A 20,237-nucleotide genomic window follows, 5' to 3' on the forward strand; every position below is an offset into this window, starting at 1 on the left:
GTTGATGTCTCAGATTTGATATTAATATCTGATTCATCTGGTCTAATGTATCAGTATCATACTTGAGTGGGTTGGACCACCTAAAAAACACCTCATAAAGGCCCCTTCATTCACAACTCCACTACTAGCAACACATTTACAACCTTAAAGCGTAGTAGCATCAGATGTCTCTCATATTTATAAACATAGGATCAACACATGTGCAAGATCGTCTCGTCTATGGCGCTTATTTGAGATTAAAAAAAAAGCTATTAAAATGAATCATACATGCAATTATGTGAACTAAACAAGCTGAGGTTACTCTCCGCTTAATCTTACACTTAAATGTAACCTAAAACGATGTTTTATTTAGATTAGCTGGCACAAAACGTTACGTGCTGAGACGCCTGTCGCGACGACCGCGTCATCAGTTTTGCAACGCTAAGCGTACAAAACCAAACATTTATGAGTACTAAAGCATTGAAACAAAAGTCCAGTAAAATTATTTTTACCTGCGGACTGTCTTGCAAAGCCTCCTCGAGTAATAATTTGTGGTGTACGGCATCTTTCGCGTCGGAGACGGTAGGAACGGAATATAAGGATGAAGACTACATTTCCCAGCATGCAGCTGCTCAGAGACAATCCGGGACTGCTTTGGTGGCATGCTGGGAAATGAAGTCCTATTTAGTTAGAATTTAACCTGCTGCAAAATACGCATAAATAAAGCACAATAACTGATCCTTTAAAAAGCAGTTTGTCGTTAATAAGGATGCGGAACTCAAATCATATATAATAGCTCATAAGGAAAGATAAAGTGTAGTTTTGTCTTTGGTGTTGGAAAGCTTGCTAACTTCTATCCAACAATACCCTCTGCTGGACTACACTGGCATATTGTTACCATTCAAAGTTTGCATGTTCATTCGTTGGTTAATCTTATACAATAATTTGTATGTGTATATAAAAGTAGATATATGTGTGTGTGTGTGTGTGTGTGTGTCTGTGTGTGTGTGTGCGTGCGTGCGTGTGTGTGGATCCATCTCTGCATCATGTGACACAGGGCATAAGGAAGTTCTGGAGACTCGAGCGGCCCCTGAGCAGCTCCTGAGAAACCAACCAACATCTTTACACCCTTCATTTGTCATCAGCACGAACAATATCTAACTAGATCTATTAAAAACGGAAACAGACAGAGAGACAGGCAGATATAAAAAAAAAAGTACTTGTGTTGATGTCGGTGAGTGTCTGTATTAAGTTTCTCTCCAGGGCTGAGTGGTTTTATGGATAAAACAGAGATATATTTTAGCAGAGACTGACTGATGTTTATTACCCAGAAAATAAAGTGCACTTGTGTGTGGGGACGGTTGTTTTTGGCATGACACTTGATTACTAAACTGCTTTTGGCATGTCATTTTTTTCAGGGTTTCTGTGGTATTCAGGTCAGGTTTTATGAGCCGACACATTGTATAAATATTTATTTATTGTATTTGCATTATTTAAAAAAAAAAGAAATCATTTGAGAACATAGTTAGAATTGTCACCGAAACTTCCTGTCAAAAAAACATCAAGTGATTTTGTACATCATATTTTGTTTCGATGACAATGTAAAATGGCATATGTGTCATAGATATGTAAAGAAAAATACTTAGGCATCTTAGATAAACCTTATTATTTTTTAAATTTTTTTATTATTTTAGAAATCATTTTAATAACAAATGTTTCATTATTTCTTGCATGCTTTTTACTGTTTTTAATTTGTCCTATTTTATTTATTTTGTTAAATATTTTCATATTCTGACCTGTGAATATTTATTTATTAAATTATGAATTTAAATTATATTAAATATAATACGTCTCTTGATTTACTGTATGTCATTTCTTTTTGTTTTTATTAATTTTAATATTTTCAAAATGTATTGCTTGGTTACTGTTTTTTTATTTGTTCAGTTTTATTTATTTTACAATAATTTGACATTCTGACCTGCAAAGTTATTTATTTAATTGTTAATAATTACTTTAATTAAAAAATTATAAATATAATTCTAAATATTATTAGGCTTTTTTGTTCATTGCAATACATTTTTATTGAATGTATTTTTATTTATTATGTTTTATCCATCTTAATCATATATATATATATATCTTTTTTAAATTTAAATATTTCGTGCTTTATTTGCTGGTTTTATTTGTCCAATTTTTTTGTGTTTTTAAAATTCTGACGTGAACATATTTATTCAATTGTTTATAATGTTTTAATGAATTACAAATGTCAATTATTTCTATTAACTATAATTACACATCTGTCATTGTACATTGTTATTCGTTTTATTGTACATTAATTAATATTTTATTATTATTTAACTGCTTGCTTTTTACTATATCTATTAGTACTATTTTATATCGCTAGTTAAAATATTATAATATAATATTCTGATCTGTGAAGACTTTACATTTTTTATATATATGTAAGTTATAAATGTAAATTATTTGTATAAAATATATTACATTTTTGACCTATGAATATATTTATTGAATTGTTTATCTTTTAAATAAATTATTAATTTAAATTGTACATTTCTTTGCAATTTGTACATTATACATGTAAATTATTTATATTATTTATTTACTGATTTTTTTATGTATTTATTAGTCCTGTTTTATTTAATTAAAATATTCTAATACTCTGACCTGTGAAGATGATTTTATAATTCTTTATATGTTAATTATACCTGTAAATTCTATAAATATATATTAAAAAAATATTTGTTTTAAAAAGAATTATAATGAATAAATTGTAAATGTAGCTATATTAATTTGTAAACTAAGCATTATAAATGAAAATGATTTGCATTAAATATATTGTTAATGTCTAGCTTTCACTGTTTTTATTTGCCCTATTTTATTTACCATGTAAACTTTCTTACCTGTAAAGTTAATTCCCATGTAAACCAGAGGCTGGCCCCACCCCCCTTCTCCCCCCTCTGTTTCCACGGCAACCCTGTCTGGGTGGAGGAGAGGAGCGAATCATGCGAGGCTCGAGCATCTCTCTCTCTCTCTCTCTCTCTCTCTCTGTCTGCAGACTGACAGAGGCTGTGTTCGAAGGAGCTCGTGCATCACATCAGTCCTGTCCTTTACTCATTCGTCCTTCTCCAAAGCAGGCACGGAAAGCTGCCTTCATGCCAAAATGGGATGTGGAAATTCCTCCGCCACCAGCACGACAGCAGGAGGTGAGTGTTTCAGCCACTTACTGCTTTTTATCAAAGGACGTGTCCTGTTGTCCGAGGTTTGAATGAGCGCACTGTTTGTCCTCAAACATTTGATTAAGTGCGTGTAGGAGCTTGATAGAGTCTCGTATCCTCGGTTTATTAGCAAAAGCTCCCCTGCGGATGAATGTAGAGGTATGTGGTGTTAGTCAGACAGAGGTGAAGGATCTGATGCTTAATAAATCAGTCATGGAGATTTCGTCCCTCACGTATAATGTATTCAGGTCAGATCTGTTCTTATGGCTTAGTGAAGCGCGCTGGATAGAAAAATGAGACAAACCATAAATGAGATCGCTTGAGCATCAATGTTTCTCCCCAGCGACTGAGAGGCACTTCTGCTTCTTAAGAGAAGAAGAAAATCATACATTTTGTTCACTAAAGGTTAAGAAAAGGATGCTCGGATGCGACCAAGACACCAAAGTCTGAATCAGAAGTCAGAGATCTCAAATGTGAACTTAAATATTTCTCGGAGTTTCATGTTACAGCTTTGTAGTACTTAAAAATAATAATAATAATAATAATAATAATAATAATAAAGGTTCTTTTTTTGGCATCATTTGTTCCATAAAGAACATTTAACATCCTTGGAATGTTTCCATTTGATAAAAGGTACTTTACAGTGGAAAATGGATCTTTAGATTATTAAAAAGTTCTTTAAATTAATAAAATATCATTGTTCTTTTAAGAACTGTTCACTGATTGTGGTTCTTTGCTGTGAAAAACCCTGCTTTTGGAATATGTCACTTGATTCATTTTTGAACGTTTTTATTTCTCCATTTCAGGAGAAACAAAGTTCATGCTTAACTGAAACATATACCTGAGAACACTATTGTGTGTGCTGACTGTTGAGCTATGAAAAAGCAATATTTGAATAAGAAATGTTACCTTCACAAGCCTGGACGTTGAAAATGGGATGTGAGAACAGCTGGAGATGACTCAACCGTCACCTCTGAAGAAGCCAGCGAATTAATTTAAAAAGTGCATTTCATGATATAATGCTTCACGGGTAATCTCATTGAAATGCAGACTGGATACAAGAAAAGAGGCAAACAAAATGAACTTAGGTTAAAAACAGAATTTGCCTTGAGGGTCCTGAGAGAGAACGATGAATGATTGGCAAACGAGGCATCAAAGTGACGACATCCATCACTAAACTCCTAAACAGAGAGAGTGGAGCCTCAAAAGAGAATTTATTGCTCAGACGATGTTCTTTTAGAGCTCAGGAGATTTGCTGAAATAGAAAGAGAAATAGAAATAGTCTTAAGAGAGCACATAGATGAATTCTTGGGTCTTGCCCACTAGACCACCTTCCCGGACCTCATTCCTGCGCACCAGCCTGGACACGGATACTCGAGCACAGTTGTCCGGGGAGGGTCCTCGAGGGAGCTACACTGCTTATGTGGAGTGGGTGATGAGCTCCTGCAGATCTGCCTCCACGTATAAGGACTCCAGCCCCACTCCCAACCCAGACAGACCACCCCACTGTGAGGAGAGACGGAGCCTAAGCCCACCGCAGATGGAGAGAGCACCTCAGACATCACTGGGAAGAGTGACCTAAGCCTGCCTGAATCTGTCCATCTGTCTGACTCGCTGGTCCCACCCAGCCTTCCTCTCCCACCTCCTCTCCAAACTGACTTTTTATTTTTTATTGAATTTTGTGCATTATTTTTGTGAATATCTTTAGTCTCCTCAGGCCTCAGCCATTCCATCCAGTCTTCTTCATCCGCTGTCAGTTCCTCTGTTTCACCTCCTCTCAGTGGTGGGGCTCCATCTCGGGCCTGCCGGGAGTCTTCGTTTCATGGCCTGTGGCTCCACCTCGTCCCCCCACCCAGACTCCTGCACCTGGACTGCTCCCACCCTCAATTACAGTGGACCATTGGCCATTCAGCCTGGCCGGGCTCCCTCCGTCAGTCAGCTCCACCTGGATCGGACTTTGCCACACCCCCACTGCTAACTTGAGGGCCATCCACTGCACTTCAGGCCCTCCACCCCTTTGGCTTTGGTCTGCTCCACCCTTCTTTAGGCTCTGCCTCCTTCCTTGATCGCTCCTGCTCGCCCTCTGGCCTCAGGATCACCATCTACATCTCGGGCCATAATCGCCATACAGCTTCATCGCGGCTGCCTGGATCCTCGGCATCACTCTACCTCCTCGGCTCTATGTCTGTACATCCACCTCCATCGCTGTCATCACCTTCAGTCGTCCCCATGGTGACGTCTTGGCTCCTCCTTTCATCGATGCTGCCATGGAGAGCCATTCAGGTTGTGGCCCGGACACCTGCCATCAAGCCCCTGCTCAAAGCCTCTCCCTGGCTTTCACCCCACCATCATCACCACCCTGGACTTTGTTGTTTGTCGTCCTCCTCAAACCCAGACAGCAACATATCAATGCGAGGCCAGATGTGGGCCGGATCTGGGCCGAAACTGCTTGCTGTCTGGGATCCCTCTGCCTGTGTGTGCCATCCCTTTGCCAGCCTCTTTCACCAAACCTTTCCATTCCACAAAAGTTTTTTTTTAATTTTTTTCAAACTAATAAAAACTGGTTAAAAAGAACAGTTCATAAAACTGTAAAATGGTTCTTCTTTGGCATCACTGCAAAAAAACACTTTTGGGTTGATCTTTATTTTTAAGAGTGTGGAACCTTCCAAGATGAAAGATTGCCTGGATATGTTTCTTGACCCGATAAAACTGACCTCTGTATCTTTAGGACAAGAAAACACTCTTCAGTGAAAAGGTTTTGAGCATTAGTCTAACACAGATGGACGTTCTGTATATTGACTGAATCCTTCAAAACAAAGAGTCTAAACTCACTTAAGTCAAACTCATCAGTCGATTTTGTCAAACAACGGCTCTATTCAAGTTTCAAATCAGGTTTATTTGTATAGTGCTTTTCGCGATACAAATCGTTGCAAAGCAGCTTTACAGGAAATTACGTTTCTACAATATATTTAGTAAGTCAAATTAATTGCATATAGCAGAAATATATGGTAAAATTCTGTTAATGAATAGGGACTGAAACTTGAATAAAGTCTGCTGTGGTCTCTGTCTTTAAGGGTGAATTAAGAGTCACTGCACAAATGAATGTTTGTAATCAAAGAATTGAACCGCAGACTGAATAATACTGGAAACATCACTCTTGTGACCCCTGAAATCAACACAGGCATAGAAAGAATCGAATTTGATTCACTAAACATGTCTGTGTCATTCTGAAGAGACAACCTTTTCGCACTACATAACACAAGGTTTCTTGTAAATTTGTAATTTTGAATGCTTAATTATTATGGTTTTATTAAACTAAGAAGAAAACTAAATGTTACATTTTTAAATATAATTTTTTTTATATATATATGTATAGATATGGATACATGTTTCTATATAATATATATTGTGTTATTAAAATATTTTTATATATTGTGTGTGTATACAAATGGGCTCCCGATATACGTATACAATTTTATATTAAAATTATATAACAAATTATATTAATTTTATGTAATAAATGGCTGATAATCTGATGTTGCGAATGAAATTAAATGTTGATTTTACACATAAATCCTTTAAAATATATATATTTTTAAATTCTATTTTCTTCATGCTTTTTACAGGTCCAGCAGAAGCTGCCAAGGATGTGTGAGTAATTTAACTTATGACATATCCAAACATACCATATTCATGAATGTGAGCCACAGAATGAATGTCATGACTGTTAACGTCCCCCACTGACCCGAGAGAAATTAATAACAGCATCGAGCGCCAAATTTGTACATAACTGCTCACCACAGTGTAAATCCACCAAAATATACACACAGACTGAATCCTGGGGGGTTTCAATCAGCCTGTTCCAGCTAACCATTCAGCAGCTTTTGTGGTGCACTTGGGCCCCGGAGGGTCCAAACACATGCTAACCAATCAGCAATCGTTACCCATCCCCCGCAATGCCTGACACCTCACAGTTTACTGTCAAAGACACCAGACGGCATCTGTCCCATCGGTGGAAAAACGCCCGAGTGTGTTTAGACAGCAGATTTCTGTTATGACATCAGCATGTGACTTCTGTTTGACATGGTTTTAACATTTAACATCTATAAAAAGATACAGAGAAGTTGAATAAATGCTCGCCGTCTGAAATATTTAACAGTTTTCCACTCTCGAATCAAGTTGTGATAAACATTTAGTTTAAGAGTGCATTCCGAAAATTAATATCCCATTCCGAATCTTCACTGCAAAATTGGCAATGGAATGAATTGAAAAACACCTTGATCAACTGTACTGTTGTTTTAATTGCTCAGCCAACAAAACATTGACAATTTTAAGGAAAGATGTGTTTTCAGTTGACAAAAATATGAATATGAAAATTAAATATGAAATGTATTCGTATATTTTAGTTTTTAATATATAAAATAAATAATTATATAATTTGCTATAAAAAAATAATATTATATAATTTTTAATTTTAATAAATAATAATAATACTAGTAATATATCTATTGCTCCAGAGGCGTGCGACCTCTGACATATATAGCAATTTTAAGTCGCTTTGAAAAACATCAGCTAAATGAATAATGTAATGTAATAAATTTTTATATGAATTACAAAATGACAATTTTAGCTTTTAGAGTGTATTTCTAGTTAAAATCCCATCCAAAATCTAAACTGCAAAATCAAAAATGGCAATTTTTTTTTTATGCAAATGAAAAATGAATTAGTGATGGATATAAATAATGCATGATCAGTTAGTTTTACTGTTGTTTTTATTTTTAAGCTAACAAAATATTAGTCATTTTAAGGAAATATGCATTGTGGACATAAGCATTAAATGTAAACATTAAATATGAACGGAAACAGACTGTACTTCTATCCCATGAAATAAAATATAGACTCGGGTTCATCAACACAACACGCTCTTTTTGAAATTAAAATGTGGTATGAAGTGTTTTGATGCCAGTCAGTCTTGTGTAACTGATTTTTTGAGCAAAGAGGACACTGATGAAGTACAACACAAAAACGTAGAGGAGAGAGCTTGAATTGCTGTATGACAGAAGTTTCAGCCACAGAGATGGTCTTCATCTTTATTCTCTTGATGCAGGACAGAAGAACCATCACCAGATGATGAGAAGCGAAGGTTAGACGTTCTACTGCAATCATGACAATCCATGCAAGGCCTCTGCTAAACATCATGACACTGAATCGGGACAATAATAATGAATGTGTAACTGTGTGTTCTGCAGGAACTATGGAGGAGTGTATGTAGGCCTTCCTGCTGATCTGACCACAGTAGCTGCCAGCCAATCAAAGTCCACACGTAAAGGTATATATATATATATATATATATATATATATATATATATATATATATATATATATATATATATATATATATATATATATATATATATATATATATATATTAGTGAATATGTTAAATATGTTAATTTTTTTTTAATAACCTACAAAGCGTGTAGGTTATATATATATATATATATATATATATATATATATATATATCTATGCAGGGACACCAACAGGGAATATAAGTATTGTTTTGATTAATCTCTTTTTCCTTCTCCTTGTTTCATTTCTGTTTGTTTTTTGTGTATAACCTATTTCTACTATGTGTTTTCAGATCGCTACTATCACTACTAGATCTCTAATAGATCCCCAAATCCCTACTACTATCACTACCACTCGCAAACCACACATCACACAATGTAGGCAGTGCATTCTTAACAACCTGCACACTTTTCCTATATCTGCTAATAGACTACTTTCTTTTTCTATTGATCTATGGAATTGCCAGACTGCTTTAAACAAAGCTGATTTCATTACTTCTATTATTAGTCATTCAAAGCTTAATCTCATGGCCCTAACATAGACCTTGATCAAACCAGAGGACACTGCTACACCTGCAGCACTCTCCAATAATTTCTCATTTTCCCAATCCCTCCATTTGACTGGAAAAGGTGGAGGTACTGGTCTGCTCATCTCTAATGATTGGAAATTTAATCCTTTACCATCTTTGGGTATCAACAGCTCCTTTGAATGTCATTCAGTTACTGTTACCTACCCATTTAAAATATTTTTTGTAGTTAGTTCTTTTTGGATGAATTAGATGTGTTGCTCTCAACCTTTCCTGAGGATGGTACTCCCCTATTTATGCTTGGAGATTTCAACATCCAACTAGATAAACCTCTTTAAGCTGATTTCAACACACTGCTTGCCTCTTTTGATCTCGACCGAGTCCCAACTACTGCTACTCACAAATCAGGCAACCAACTGGACCTTATTTATACGTACATGACACTGCTCTACTGATCATGTTGTGGTTACTCCACTGCACACGTCGGATCACTTCCTCCTCACTCTTAACCTCAACATGGTCCCTGACACATCACTTACCCCTCCACATGTCATCTTTCGACGTAACCTACGCACACTTTCACCCTCCCGGCTATCTGCAATGGTTTCATCTTCACTTCCTTCCCCTAAACTGTTAGCATCATTGGATAACAAAAATAACAATTCGTCTAACTCTCGCATGCTTTTAAAATCATTTTCCTCAATTCTTTGTCCTCCTCCTCCCCCTCCTGCTTCATCTCTAATAGCTGACGACTTTGCCACGTTTTTATTAATTAATATAATTTAACACATCAGTGCACAATTTTCCACACCACAATCAGACAAGCTCATATCACCTGCAAACATACACTCATTTACATCCTTCTCTTCACTCTCTGAGGCAGAAGTCTCAAAACTCATCCGTTCTAATCACCCTACTACTTGCTCGCTTGATCCTATTCCATCTCATCTCCTTCAAGCCATTTCTCTTGCAGTTGTACCTGCACTCACTCACATCATCAACACATCCCTACACACTGGTGTTTTCCCCCTCATCATTTAGACAGGCTCGTATAACTCCACTACTTAAGAAACCCACCCTCAACCCATCTCTTTTAGAGAACTACATACCAGTTTCCCTTCTTCCTTTCATTGCAAAAACACTTGAGCGAGCTGTGTTCAACCAAGTCTCTACATTTCTCACACACAACAACCTCCTTGACAGCAACCAATCTGGCTTCAGAAGTGGACATTCAACTGAGACTGCCTTGCTCTCAGTTGTTGAAGCTCTTAGACTGGCAAGAGCAGAATCCAAATATTCAGTACTTATCCTGCTTATCCTCCACTGTTAACCACCAGATCCTCCTATCAACCCTACTGGCAAAAGACATCTCAGGAACCACACTTCAATGTTTGAGGTTTGAGGTTTGAGTCTTACCTATCAGATAGGTCCTTCAAAGCACCTTGGAGAGGTGAGGTGTCCAAGTCACAACATCTAACTACTGGGGTGCCTCAGGGCTCAGTTCTTGGACCACTTCTCTTCTCTGTCTACATGGCATCATTAGGTTCTGTCATTCAGAAACATGGCTTTTCATACCACTGCTATGCTGATGACACTCAACTCTACCTCTCATTCCATCCTGATGATCCGATGGTAGCTATTCGCATCTCAGCTTGTCTAACAGACATTTCTTGCTGGATGAAGCTTGCCAAGACAGAACAGAACAAAACCCATCGTTTCATCACAATTGCACCATCAAGTTAGGCACATCAACCATAACTCCTTCAAAAACAGCTAGAAGCCTTGGAGATATGATTGATGATCAGCTGACTTTCTCAGACACACACATACACATACACACATTGCTAAAACTGTCCGATCCTGCAGATTTGCTTTATTCAACATTAAGAAGATCAAGCCCTTTCTTTCGGAACATGCTGCACAACTCCTTGTTCAAGCTCTTGTTCTGTCCAGGCTGGACTATTGCAATGCCCTCTTGGCAGGTCTTCCAGCCAGTTCTAGCAAACCTTTACAATTAATCCAGAACGCAGCAACAAGATAAATTTTTAATGAGCCAAAAAGAATACACGTCACACCTCTGTTTATCAGTTTGCACTGGCTTCTAGTAGCTGCTCGCATTAAATTGAAGGCATTGATGTTTGCCTACAAAACTACCACTGGCTCTGTACTCATTTACCTAAATTTGTTACTTCAGACTTATGTGCCCTCTAGAAGCTTGCGTTCTGCAAGTGAACGTCGCTTGATTGTGCCATCCCAAAGAAGCACAAAGTCACTTTTACGGACTTTTAAATTAAATGTTCCCTCCTGGTTGAATGACCTCCCCAACTCAATCCGAGCAGCTGAGTCCTTAGCCATCTTCAAGAATCGACTTAAAACACACCTCTTCCATCTTTATTTGACCCTCTAAATTTAACACTCACTATTCTAATTCTATTCTTGAAAAAAATCGAACTACCTTTCTAATCTTTTTATATTCTATTTTTTTTCATTTATTATGCAATTGTATGTGTGTATATATATATATATATATATATATATATCTATAACAATTTAATATAACTTAAGCTTGTTCATCAACAAAAAAAAATATTACAAATATACATATATACACACTGTGTACAGTATATATATTTCATTGTTAATTTCATGTTATTATATGTGTTGTACATTCTAATTATACATATTTTAGATACATTTTTTATATAACTTAATTGAAATAATTTCTCACTAATAATAAATAGTTCCCTCACTAACTGACAAGTTAATTGTTGGATAAGCCAGCTACAAAACCATCGTGACCCATAATAAAAAAAAATGCAGTACCACATGAATAGAGTCCGTGCTTTATATTTACAGACTTCTGAAGCCTTTGTTTGATGAATAGAGAGCAATTTAAATAGTAATTTCACTCAACAGACATTTGTTTGTCTATAATGTGTCTTGCATTGTGCAGCCGTATACATTAACAGACAACATGATATACATACGAATGTATGTAAATTGCCTTTAAGGTTATAATGATTTTTTTTTTTAAAGCATGATGAAAGACCTCATGACAACATGGTCATGATGAAAGGCTATATAATGGCTGGACTGATTAACCATAATAACCCTGTGTCTGAGGAAGCAGTGTGTGAGAGGAACAGACTGCGGTATTACATTTAGATTACACAGCACAACATTACCGCACGGCTCCAGAGAGACTATGAACTGGATCACACGTCTTATTACACATTACTGCTAAAAACCAAGCTTAATTTGTATCTGGAGAACAGACTCGTGACGTGTCTGTAAACTCAAGTCAGAGCGATTCAGTATTATTATCTTAACAACAGCAAATAAGGCATACTGTCCATTACCACAGACTAACATGCAACCTATCTCTCAGTATGCAAACAACAACATGTGCACATTACTTAAAGAATGTCTTCAAATGCACAATTTTGGGCATAGTTTGGATGTAATGATAAACACTATAAGAATTAATTCACCCAAATATACTGAAATTTGCTGAAAATGTGCTCACCCCTCAGGTCATCCAAAATGTAGATGAGTTTGTTTTTTCATCAGAACAGATTTGGAAAAATGTAGCATTGCATCACTTACTCAGCAATGGATCCTCTGTAGTGAGTGGGTGCCGTCAGAATGAGAGTCCAAACAGCTGATAAAAACATCACAATAATCCACATCACTCCAGTCCATCAGTTAATGTCTTGTGAAGTGAAAAGCTGCATGTTTGTGAGAAACAAATCCATCAAAACGTTTAAACTGTGTGGATTATTGTGATGTTATTATGCAATGCTATATTTCTCCAAATCTGTTCCAGTTAACTACTGGGCGGACTATTCCTTTATCACGGAGTGCTCCTATCACTTCCAGATCATTTAACATATCTGTAACTGAATCTATTATTTTCTGTTGCAGTCAACAGATGCTATAGATGTTGTCTGTAGATATCAAGACAAAATAACCCAGAATATTTCTGAACGTCAGTTTGTTTTCAATGCTTTTGTGAACAGCAGTTGCCTGTCATGCTGATTCTCTGATCAGAGCTTGATAAGAGTCCCGACCGCAAAAAGTGTGTGTGTGTGTGTATGTGTGTGTGTGTGTATTCATGACCCGTCACCTTCTCTTTAATAACTTGGTTAAAGCTTTCCAGAGAAGACAGATTGGACACTTTAATGCATGAGTTTTCCAATTAGTGGCATCTGTTGAAGCTCAAATGAAATTTAATTGTCAGATCACTCGTCTTGTGATGTAAACTTGTTTTTTCCTTCTTCGTCAGACTGAAAACAGATCACATGAACCGACAACGAACCCGAGCTCTGCAGTGGCTGATTTACAACGGATATTAAGACGATATATTCGACTTCAAGCTGTTTTTGGAACTGAATCCAGAACTGGTCGGCACTTCGGAATGACATCACTGTGACGTCATACCGGCTGGCGTACAGAAGGGTTCTATTTGGAACACTGAGCATTGTTGTGACTATGAATGTAGACTCTGTTGCCATGGTGACCGGCGACCCCCCCGACCTCTCCCTCCACCAGGAGGACATCCTGGTATTTTGGAGTCACCATGGCAGGGCATTTCCTAAATCTGGAGACCCATCAGACCCAATCAACTGGAGGTCTCTGCAATAACAGACTTTACTGAATCTATTCTTTCACTCTTTATGAAATCTGAGATCCGAAAAGGATGATGTAAATATTTTACACACAGTAAGCACGAAATATGTTTAGCACTAACATGACTAGAGCTGTTGACATGACTACTAATTCATATATAGACTGTAGTTTCTTTTACACTTTGATAGTCACCTCACTATTAAAATTAAGGCATATATTAATAGCATTTACTAATCGAAGAGTTCTATTTATTCTATTTCAGGTTATTTGACCTGTGATTGTACCATTAACATTTTTTTCTGACTAATGTGAATTCTGTATATGATATTAAAAATATGAGATTTTAAGAAATGAAATCTGTGTCTGCATATGGAAAATGATCTATATCTGAATCTACTTTTGAAAAATAAAGATGTCAGGATGAACCCTGAAGCAGTTTTTGCCATGGAAGAACCTTTTCATGCATGACTGTCAACAAAGAACCTTTATTTTAAAGAGTGTAAATGCTTCTTTACACTTTTCCAATCAAAGGTTTGGGATCAGTAAGTTTCTTTATTTCTTTCATTATTTATTAATTTTTTTTATTTATTATATTTCAGTAAGGATGCACTACATTAATCAAAAAATGACATTCAAGACATTTATTATTGCTACAAAAGTTTTCTATTTTAGATAAATACTGTTCTTTTGAACTTTCTTGTTTTATAAAGGAATCCTGAAAACCAAAAATATATCAAGGTTTCCACAAAAATATTAAGCAGCACAACTGTTTTAAACATTGATAATAAGAAGAAATGTTTCTTAAGCAGTAAATCAGCATGAATTCTGAAGGATCGTGTGATACTTAAGACTGAAATAATGATGCTGAAAATTCAGCTTTGCCATCACAAAAATAAATTACATTTTAAAATATAATCAAAGAGAAAACAGTGGTTTAAATGTAAAAAATATTTCAAAATATTACGGCTCCTATACTGTATTTTAATTAAATAAATGCAGCCTTGGCAGAAGAGACGGCTTTCAAAAACAATACAAAATCTTACCGACCCTAAACTTTTGAACAGTAGTATCAATGGTTTTTTGAAGATGAAAGGTTTTTGATGTTTCAGTATTGTTTCTTGATATCAATATTTAGATTTCTAAGATCTTCAAAACACCAGCATATGACGGTTTACCAAAAGACTAGACTAAAATGCCATCAGGGTGATGTATTTTAGGAATACTGCAAACTACAAATTATAAAAACAAGTGCATGTTTCTGAAATACAAAATGAGAAAATAAACCAAATTTAAGAAAAGCCATTCAGACTGTATGAATTCTGTCCTGAACTCCATGCAACTCTGTCCATGCGCTATGAAACCGAGTCCTTGCAAAACATCACACATTGCAGGGATGTCATTTATCATCTGACTGCTGCTCAAAAGAACCTTGGATACTCTCCCTGAACCACACGTCTTGACTAGTTTAACAATTCTTGCTATTGTTTGATCTGCATGTCTTCAATTCTGTTCACCGTTTATGTAAAGCTCAATTAATACTGTATTGTTCTAAAGCTGCTTTACAGAGAATAATCCCATTCCAACTCCTCAGTGGTTAATCAAAGGTGACAGTAACAACCTTGGGAGATTCAGTGGTTAAAGAAAAAAAACTCTTCTCAAAAAGACAAATGGTTAGAGGAATTGTGTTATTGTAAAGTTTGTTTAAAAGGAATTTGTCAAATGCTTATTGCATTGAATCAGTGTTCATACAGAGGAAGGTCTGCCTCCTCATCCTCACACTCCTCTCGCTGGATCACATCAGCACAGTCTCTGTGTGCTGTAACGAGATGTCCTGGGACAGAACCCAACATGCCCACACTGCCAGAGACAAACCAGGATGAGAACAGTGGAACTGTAAATGAAAATCTAGCACAATGACAAAAATAGGACTCCTATACCAGTGTTATTACAGGTAACTTAAATTAATACCATAAAGATAAAATAATAATAATAAATAAACCTTACCTGCAATAACATTAATATATATGGCATGTAAACTGATGTCAACATATATATACATATACATATATATATATATATACAGTACAGACCAAAAGTTTGGACACACCTTCTCATTCAAAGAGTTTTCTTTATTTTCATGACTATGAAAATTGTAGAGTCACACTGAAGGCATCAAGGGCTATTTGACCAAGAAGGAGAGTGATGGGGTGCTGCGCCAGATGACCTGGCCTCCACAGTCACCGGACCTGAACCCAATCGAGATGGTTTAGGGGTGAGCTGGACCGCAGACAGAAGGCAAAAGGGCCAACAAGTGCTAAGCATCTCTCGGGGAACTCCTTCAAGACTGTTGGAAGACCATTTCAGGTGACTACCTCTTGAAGCTCATCAAGAGAATGCCAAGAGTGTGCAAAGTAGTAATCAAAGCAAAAGGTGGCTACTTTGAAGAACCTACAATATGACATATTTTCAGTTGTTTCACACTTTTTTGTTATGTATATAATTCCATATATAATTCCACATGTGTTAATTCATAGTTTTGATGCCTTCAGTGTGAATCTACAATTTTCATGAAAGACCTTCATGAAAATAAAGAAAACTCTTTGAATGAGAAGGTGTGTCCAAACTTTTGGTCTGTACTGTGTATATATATATATATATATATATATATATATATATATAGTTAAACCTTCAACTTAATTCAGCTAGTTGCTAGTTTGGCACTAAAATAACAAACTAATAAACAAAAACTTAAATTAGATTAGATTCGATACTTTTTTATTTATTTACAATTTAGCTGAAATTAAATTTTGTGTCAGAAAAAAATAATTATTTCAGCTAGTTTAAGTTTAAATAAAATAATTACAACTAATAAATAATTTTTATTTTTATTAAATACATTTAATTAAATTAGATTAGACCAAATATAAATTAAAGACATTTAAAAATGACTAAAACATTAAGTAAATTTAAAATAAATATATATTTTACAAAATTAAACAAATTTAAACAGAAAATATATACTGAACTATAAAATGATAGTAAAAAAGCACTGCTACATACTATTTCTTGCTTCCTATGGAGGGTTTATATGGTCTAAAGTGAGTATTACATGCGTTTTGGGCCCAAAAACCTCTATTATGTAAAAAAGTAATGAAAAAAAAAAGAATACTATGAACAAATTTAAAAACATTTTTGGTGAACACTACAGATATGTACTACAGATATTTGCCTTCACGGCTGCTGTAATTACTTTTTTCATAGACTGCTGATATAAAGATGAAAATGGTGATGATCTTCAGTTTTGCAGTGGGCTCTGCGTTACGTGATCAGACACACACTCTCATTCTCATTACCACTCTCTGCACCTGGCTGCCTGCTAGTCAACAGCTGTAATTGTCCCCTTCAGATCTCCATCCCAGATCTGAGTCTCCAGTACCAGTGGTGACAGATGAGCTGCATGTAGAAAACGCATAATTAACCTGTGGAAACACATGTGGGGGAAAAATAAGTTGCTTCATTTACAATGCCTAAAATAAATGCTTAAAAACATTAAAGAGTCTGCAACAATTCTCCTGATAGAAGCAAGTGATGTAAGCATGTTATTAGTTTTAAAGCCACCAGATGTCCCTGTTGCACAATAAACGCCTAACATGGATTTACAATTACTAAATTCATAAAAAAAAACAAATATAGCAAAAAATGGCAGATGTCAGCGTAAGAAAAATATATAAATGTTTAGCAACTTCAGCAGTTAATGTCGGGTGTAAACTACAAGGCTGCCTTCACTAATATTCTGCAGCTAATTGATAGACAGTTACATTATTTAATGTGCTCTGTGAGAAATGAGTTACTATATGAATGATTTTAAGCCTAACTTTCAGTACAGGAAAACATAAGCAGCAGGTTAAAGCCTTGAAGTAGTAGATGGACTGACATGAGACACGATGTGTTTTCCAACAGCAAAAGACAGCCAAGTTTTGCATGTTTGAAAGGTTATTTGTTCACAAGTTAACTATTTACATTCAACAAAATCACACAGGTTGCCTCATTAATGTTGCTGAAGAAGGAATCATCTGATCTCATTTTACTGGTCAGTCTGGCCTTTGCTGATAATCAGCATACTGTATATTATTTTTTTACTGTTTTAAAGCAGTTTTTGGGCACCTGCTAGCTTGACATATGTCTAAAACCCTTCTAAAACCATCATAGATGGACAGCCTGGCGAGTGAAAATCAGTTTGATGGCAGAAAAATGGCAGAGAATCTGTTTTTATTCACAAGTTAGGCATTTTCAACATAATCACAGTTTCCTGGTCCACGTTGCTGATGAAAAAAGTTCAACTCTTTGTGGTTTTCTGGTCTCAGCTTAATGATCAGCCTGGCCATTACTGATATTTAGCTAGTTTTTGCAAATTTTTGATGGTTTTAAAGTAGTTTTTGGCACTTTTTGCCTTCTAGTTAGTTAACAAGATGCCAAAATACTTACAGCCTGATTAGTGAAATCAGTTTGATTGCCAGTGAAGACCAGAAAAATACCCACAGGTAAGGCTAGTTTAATCAGTGTTCTGTTCACTAGTCCATATTGCTAGAAACAAACCATATTCATGTGGTTTTCTTGTCTCAGCTTATGTCTGATGGGCAGTTAAGACCAGCAAACTAGCTAAATGCCACAATATACTTGAAGCAAAATCAAGGAACTAACTGGTGTGACGCCAAGTTTGTTTTGGGAATTTAAAACAGCGTGAGATAGCAAACTTTCCAGAAAAGTTTGCTCCGGCTGGTATACACCTTTCATTGGTCCGTTGCAATGACATAATAGGTTGGTGTGGCTCTGTGGCTCCGCCTTCTTGACAATTAACTCTTCTTCGGTTAATTTCTTGTGGGTCAGATGCTCACAAGTAAAAATATAAACACAATGAAGAGCTGCTTTAAAGTAGTAATTGAAGTGGTAGGCGGCATCTAGATGTTTGCTAATGGTAAAGTGCCGCTCAGGTATTTTTTTTACCCCTAAGTGAAAACGAAAATGAACATCACAATAAGTATATCAGAGCCTTATGGATGGTTTAATCTTCTTTAAAAAAAAATCTTTACTGAAAGGAAGTTACAAAAAATAAGCACTAGTCTGTAGTGTGTTTTCTTTAGCAGTCAATTGTGGCTCCAAATCTTCCCATTTGGTTTGGTGCTTGTTTTTTGTCCTCAAGGCTGCAATCTGTTGGACTTCAAATTTAGCTTAAAGGGGTCATATGACATTGCTAAAAATAACATTTTGTTGTGTATTTGGTGTTTATGCAGTCTAAGATGAAAAACAACAACATTATTTTACACATAATGTACATTATTGTTTCTCCTCTATGCCCCGCCTTTCTGAAACATGTCAATTTTTACAAAGCTCATCATTCTGAAAAGCGAGGTTTGCTCTGATTGGACGGCTATCCAGTGCATTGTGATTGGCTGAATACCTCAAGCGTGTGACGGAAATCATACTCCCCTTACCATACTCTGATGCCGTCTCCCAGCACGACTACACAAAACCAATGAAACCCATTACAAACCAAGTATTTGTTGCATCCAGTGGGGACATGATTACTGATTATGAAATATACTGTGTTTTAACGAGTTGCGTTGCATATCTACGGTGGCCGAGAAGTGCAAAACAAATCACAATTACAAAAACAAAATAACAATTCAAAAAACACAACGACAATTCAGAAAACAAAATAACAATTCAGAAAACACAACGACAATTCAGAAAACACAACGACAATTCAGAAAACAAAATAACAATTCAGAAAACACAACGACAATTCAGAGAACAAAATAACAATTTAGAAAACACAACGACAATTCAGAAAACACAGAAGTACTAACCACATTGTCCGGTAGCCGAACAACTGTCCTGGTCCACGCAGCTCTGCTCTAATAGCATTCCTTACTTCGTCTATGGGCGAATAGTTCTTTCTTCTGAACATATCATTATTCTTCAGGTGTGTTTTTAAAGAGCGCAAGCTCATTTTAATGTCGTGGTATGTCGCCAGCATGTCCACAATCACGGCATATGAATGTCCTTCTTCAAAGTAGCATTTAATGTGTTCCATTTTAGCAAAATTCAACATTAGATTTCAACAAAGTTGATCACAATTTATTTTTGATTGACAGGTGTCTCATCCAATCAGCGATAAGTCGTTCTCAAAATATACCTACCTTTTCCGTTTTGTATGAATTGTCGTTGTGATTTCTGAATTGTCGTTGTGTTTTCTGAATTGTCGTTGTGTTTTCTGAATTGTTGTTTTGTTTTCTGAATTGTCGTTGTGTTTTCTGAATTGTTATTTTGTTTTTCTGAATTGTCGTTGTGTTTTCTGAATTGTTATTTTGTTTTCTGAATTGTCGTTGTGTTTTCTGAATTGTTGTTGTGTTTTCTGAATTGTTATTTTGTTTTCTGAATTCTCGTTGTGTTTTTTGAATTGTTATTTTGTTTTCTGAATTGTCGTTGTGTTTTTGGATTTGTTATTTTGTTTT

The 20,237-nt window shown here is 35.8% G+C and overlaps 1 protein-coding gene and 1 long non-coding RNA gene across 2 annotated transcripts; one reads left to right on the forward strand and one right to left on the reverse strand.

The window, feature by feature from the left end:
• Positions 1 to 3,028: 3,028 nt before the first annotated feature.
• Positions 3,029 to 14,078, forward strand: LOC132133698 (overexpressed in colon carcinoma 1 protein homolog). The gene is made up of 5 exons (XM_059546614.1): positions 3,029 to 3,203; positions 6,842 to 6,866; positions 8,323 to 8,358; positions 8,465 to 8,544; positions 13,379 to 14,078. Exons 1-5 carry the CDS (start codon positions 3,161 to 3,163, stop codon positions 13,381 to 13,383), a joined length of 189 nt encoding a protein of 62 aa, XP_059402597.1. The 5' UTR covers positions 3,029 to 3,160; the 3' UTR covers positions 13,384 to 14,078.
• A 1,311-nt stretch (positions 14,079 to 15,389) lies between these two features.
• Positions 15,390 to 17,200, reverse strand: LOC132133586 (uncharacterized). Its single transcript, XR_009429174.1, has 2 exons — positions 17,076 to 17,200; positions 15,390 to 15,579 (listed from the first exon to the last, which is right to left on the reverse strand). It is a non-coding gene; the product is annotated as an uncharacterized LOC132133586 (long non-coding RNA).
• Positions 17,201 to 20,237: the final 3,037 nt, after the last annotated feature.

This window comes from Carassius carassius, chromosome 50, assembly GCF_963082965.1.
Source record: "Carassius carassius chromosome 50, fCarCar2.1, whole genome shotgun sequence".
Lineage (NCBI taxonomy): Eukaryota > Metazoa > Chordata > Actinopteri > Cypriniformes > Cyprinidae > Carassius > Carassius carassius.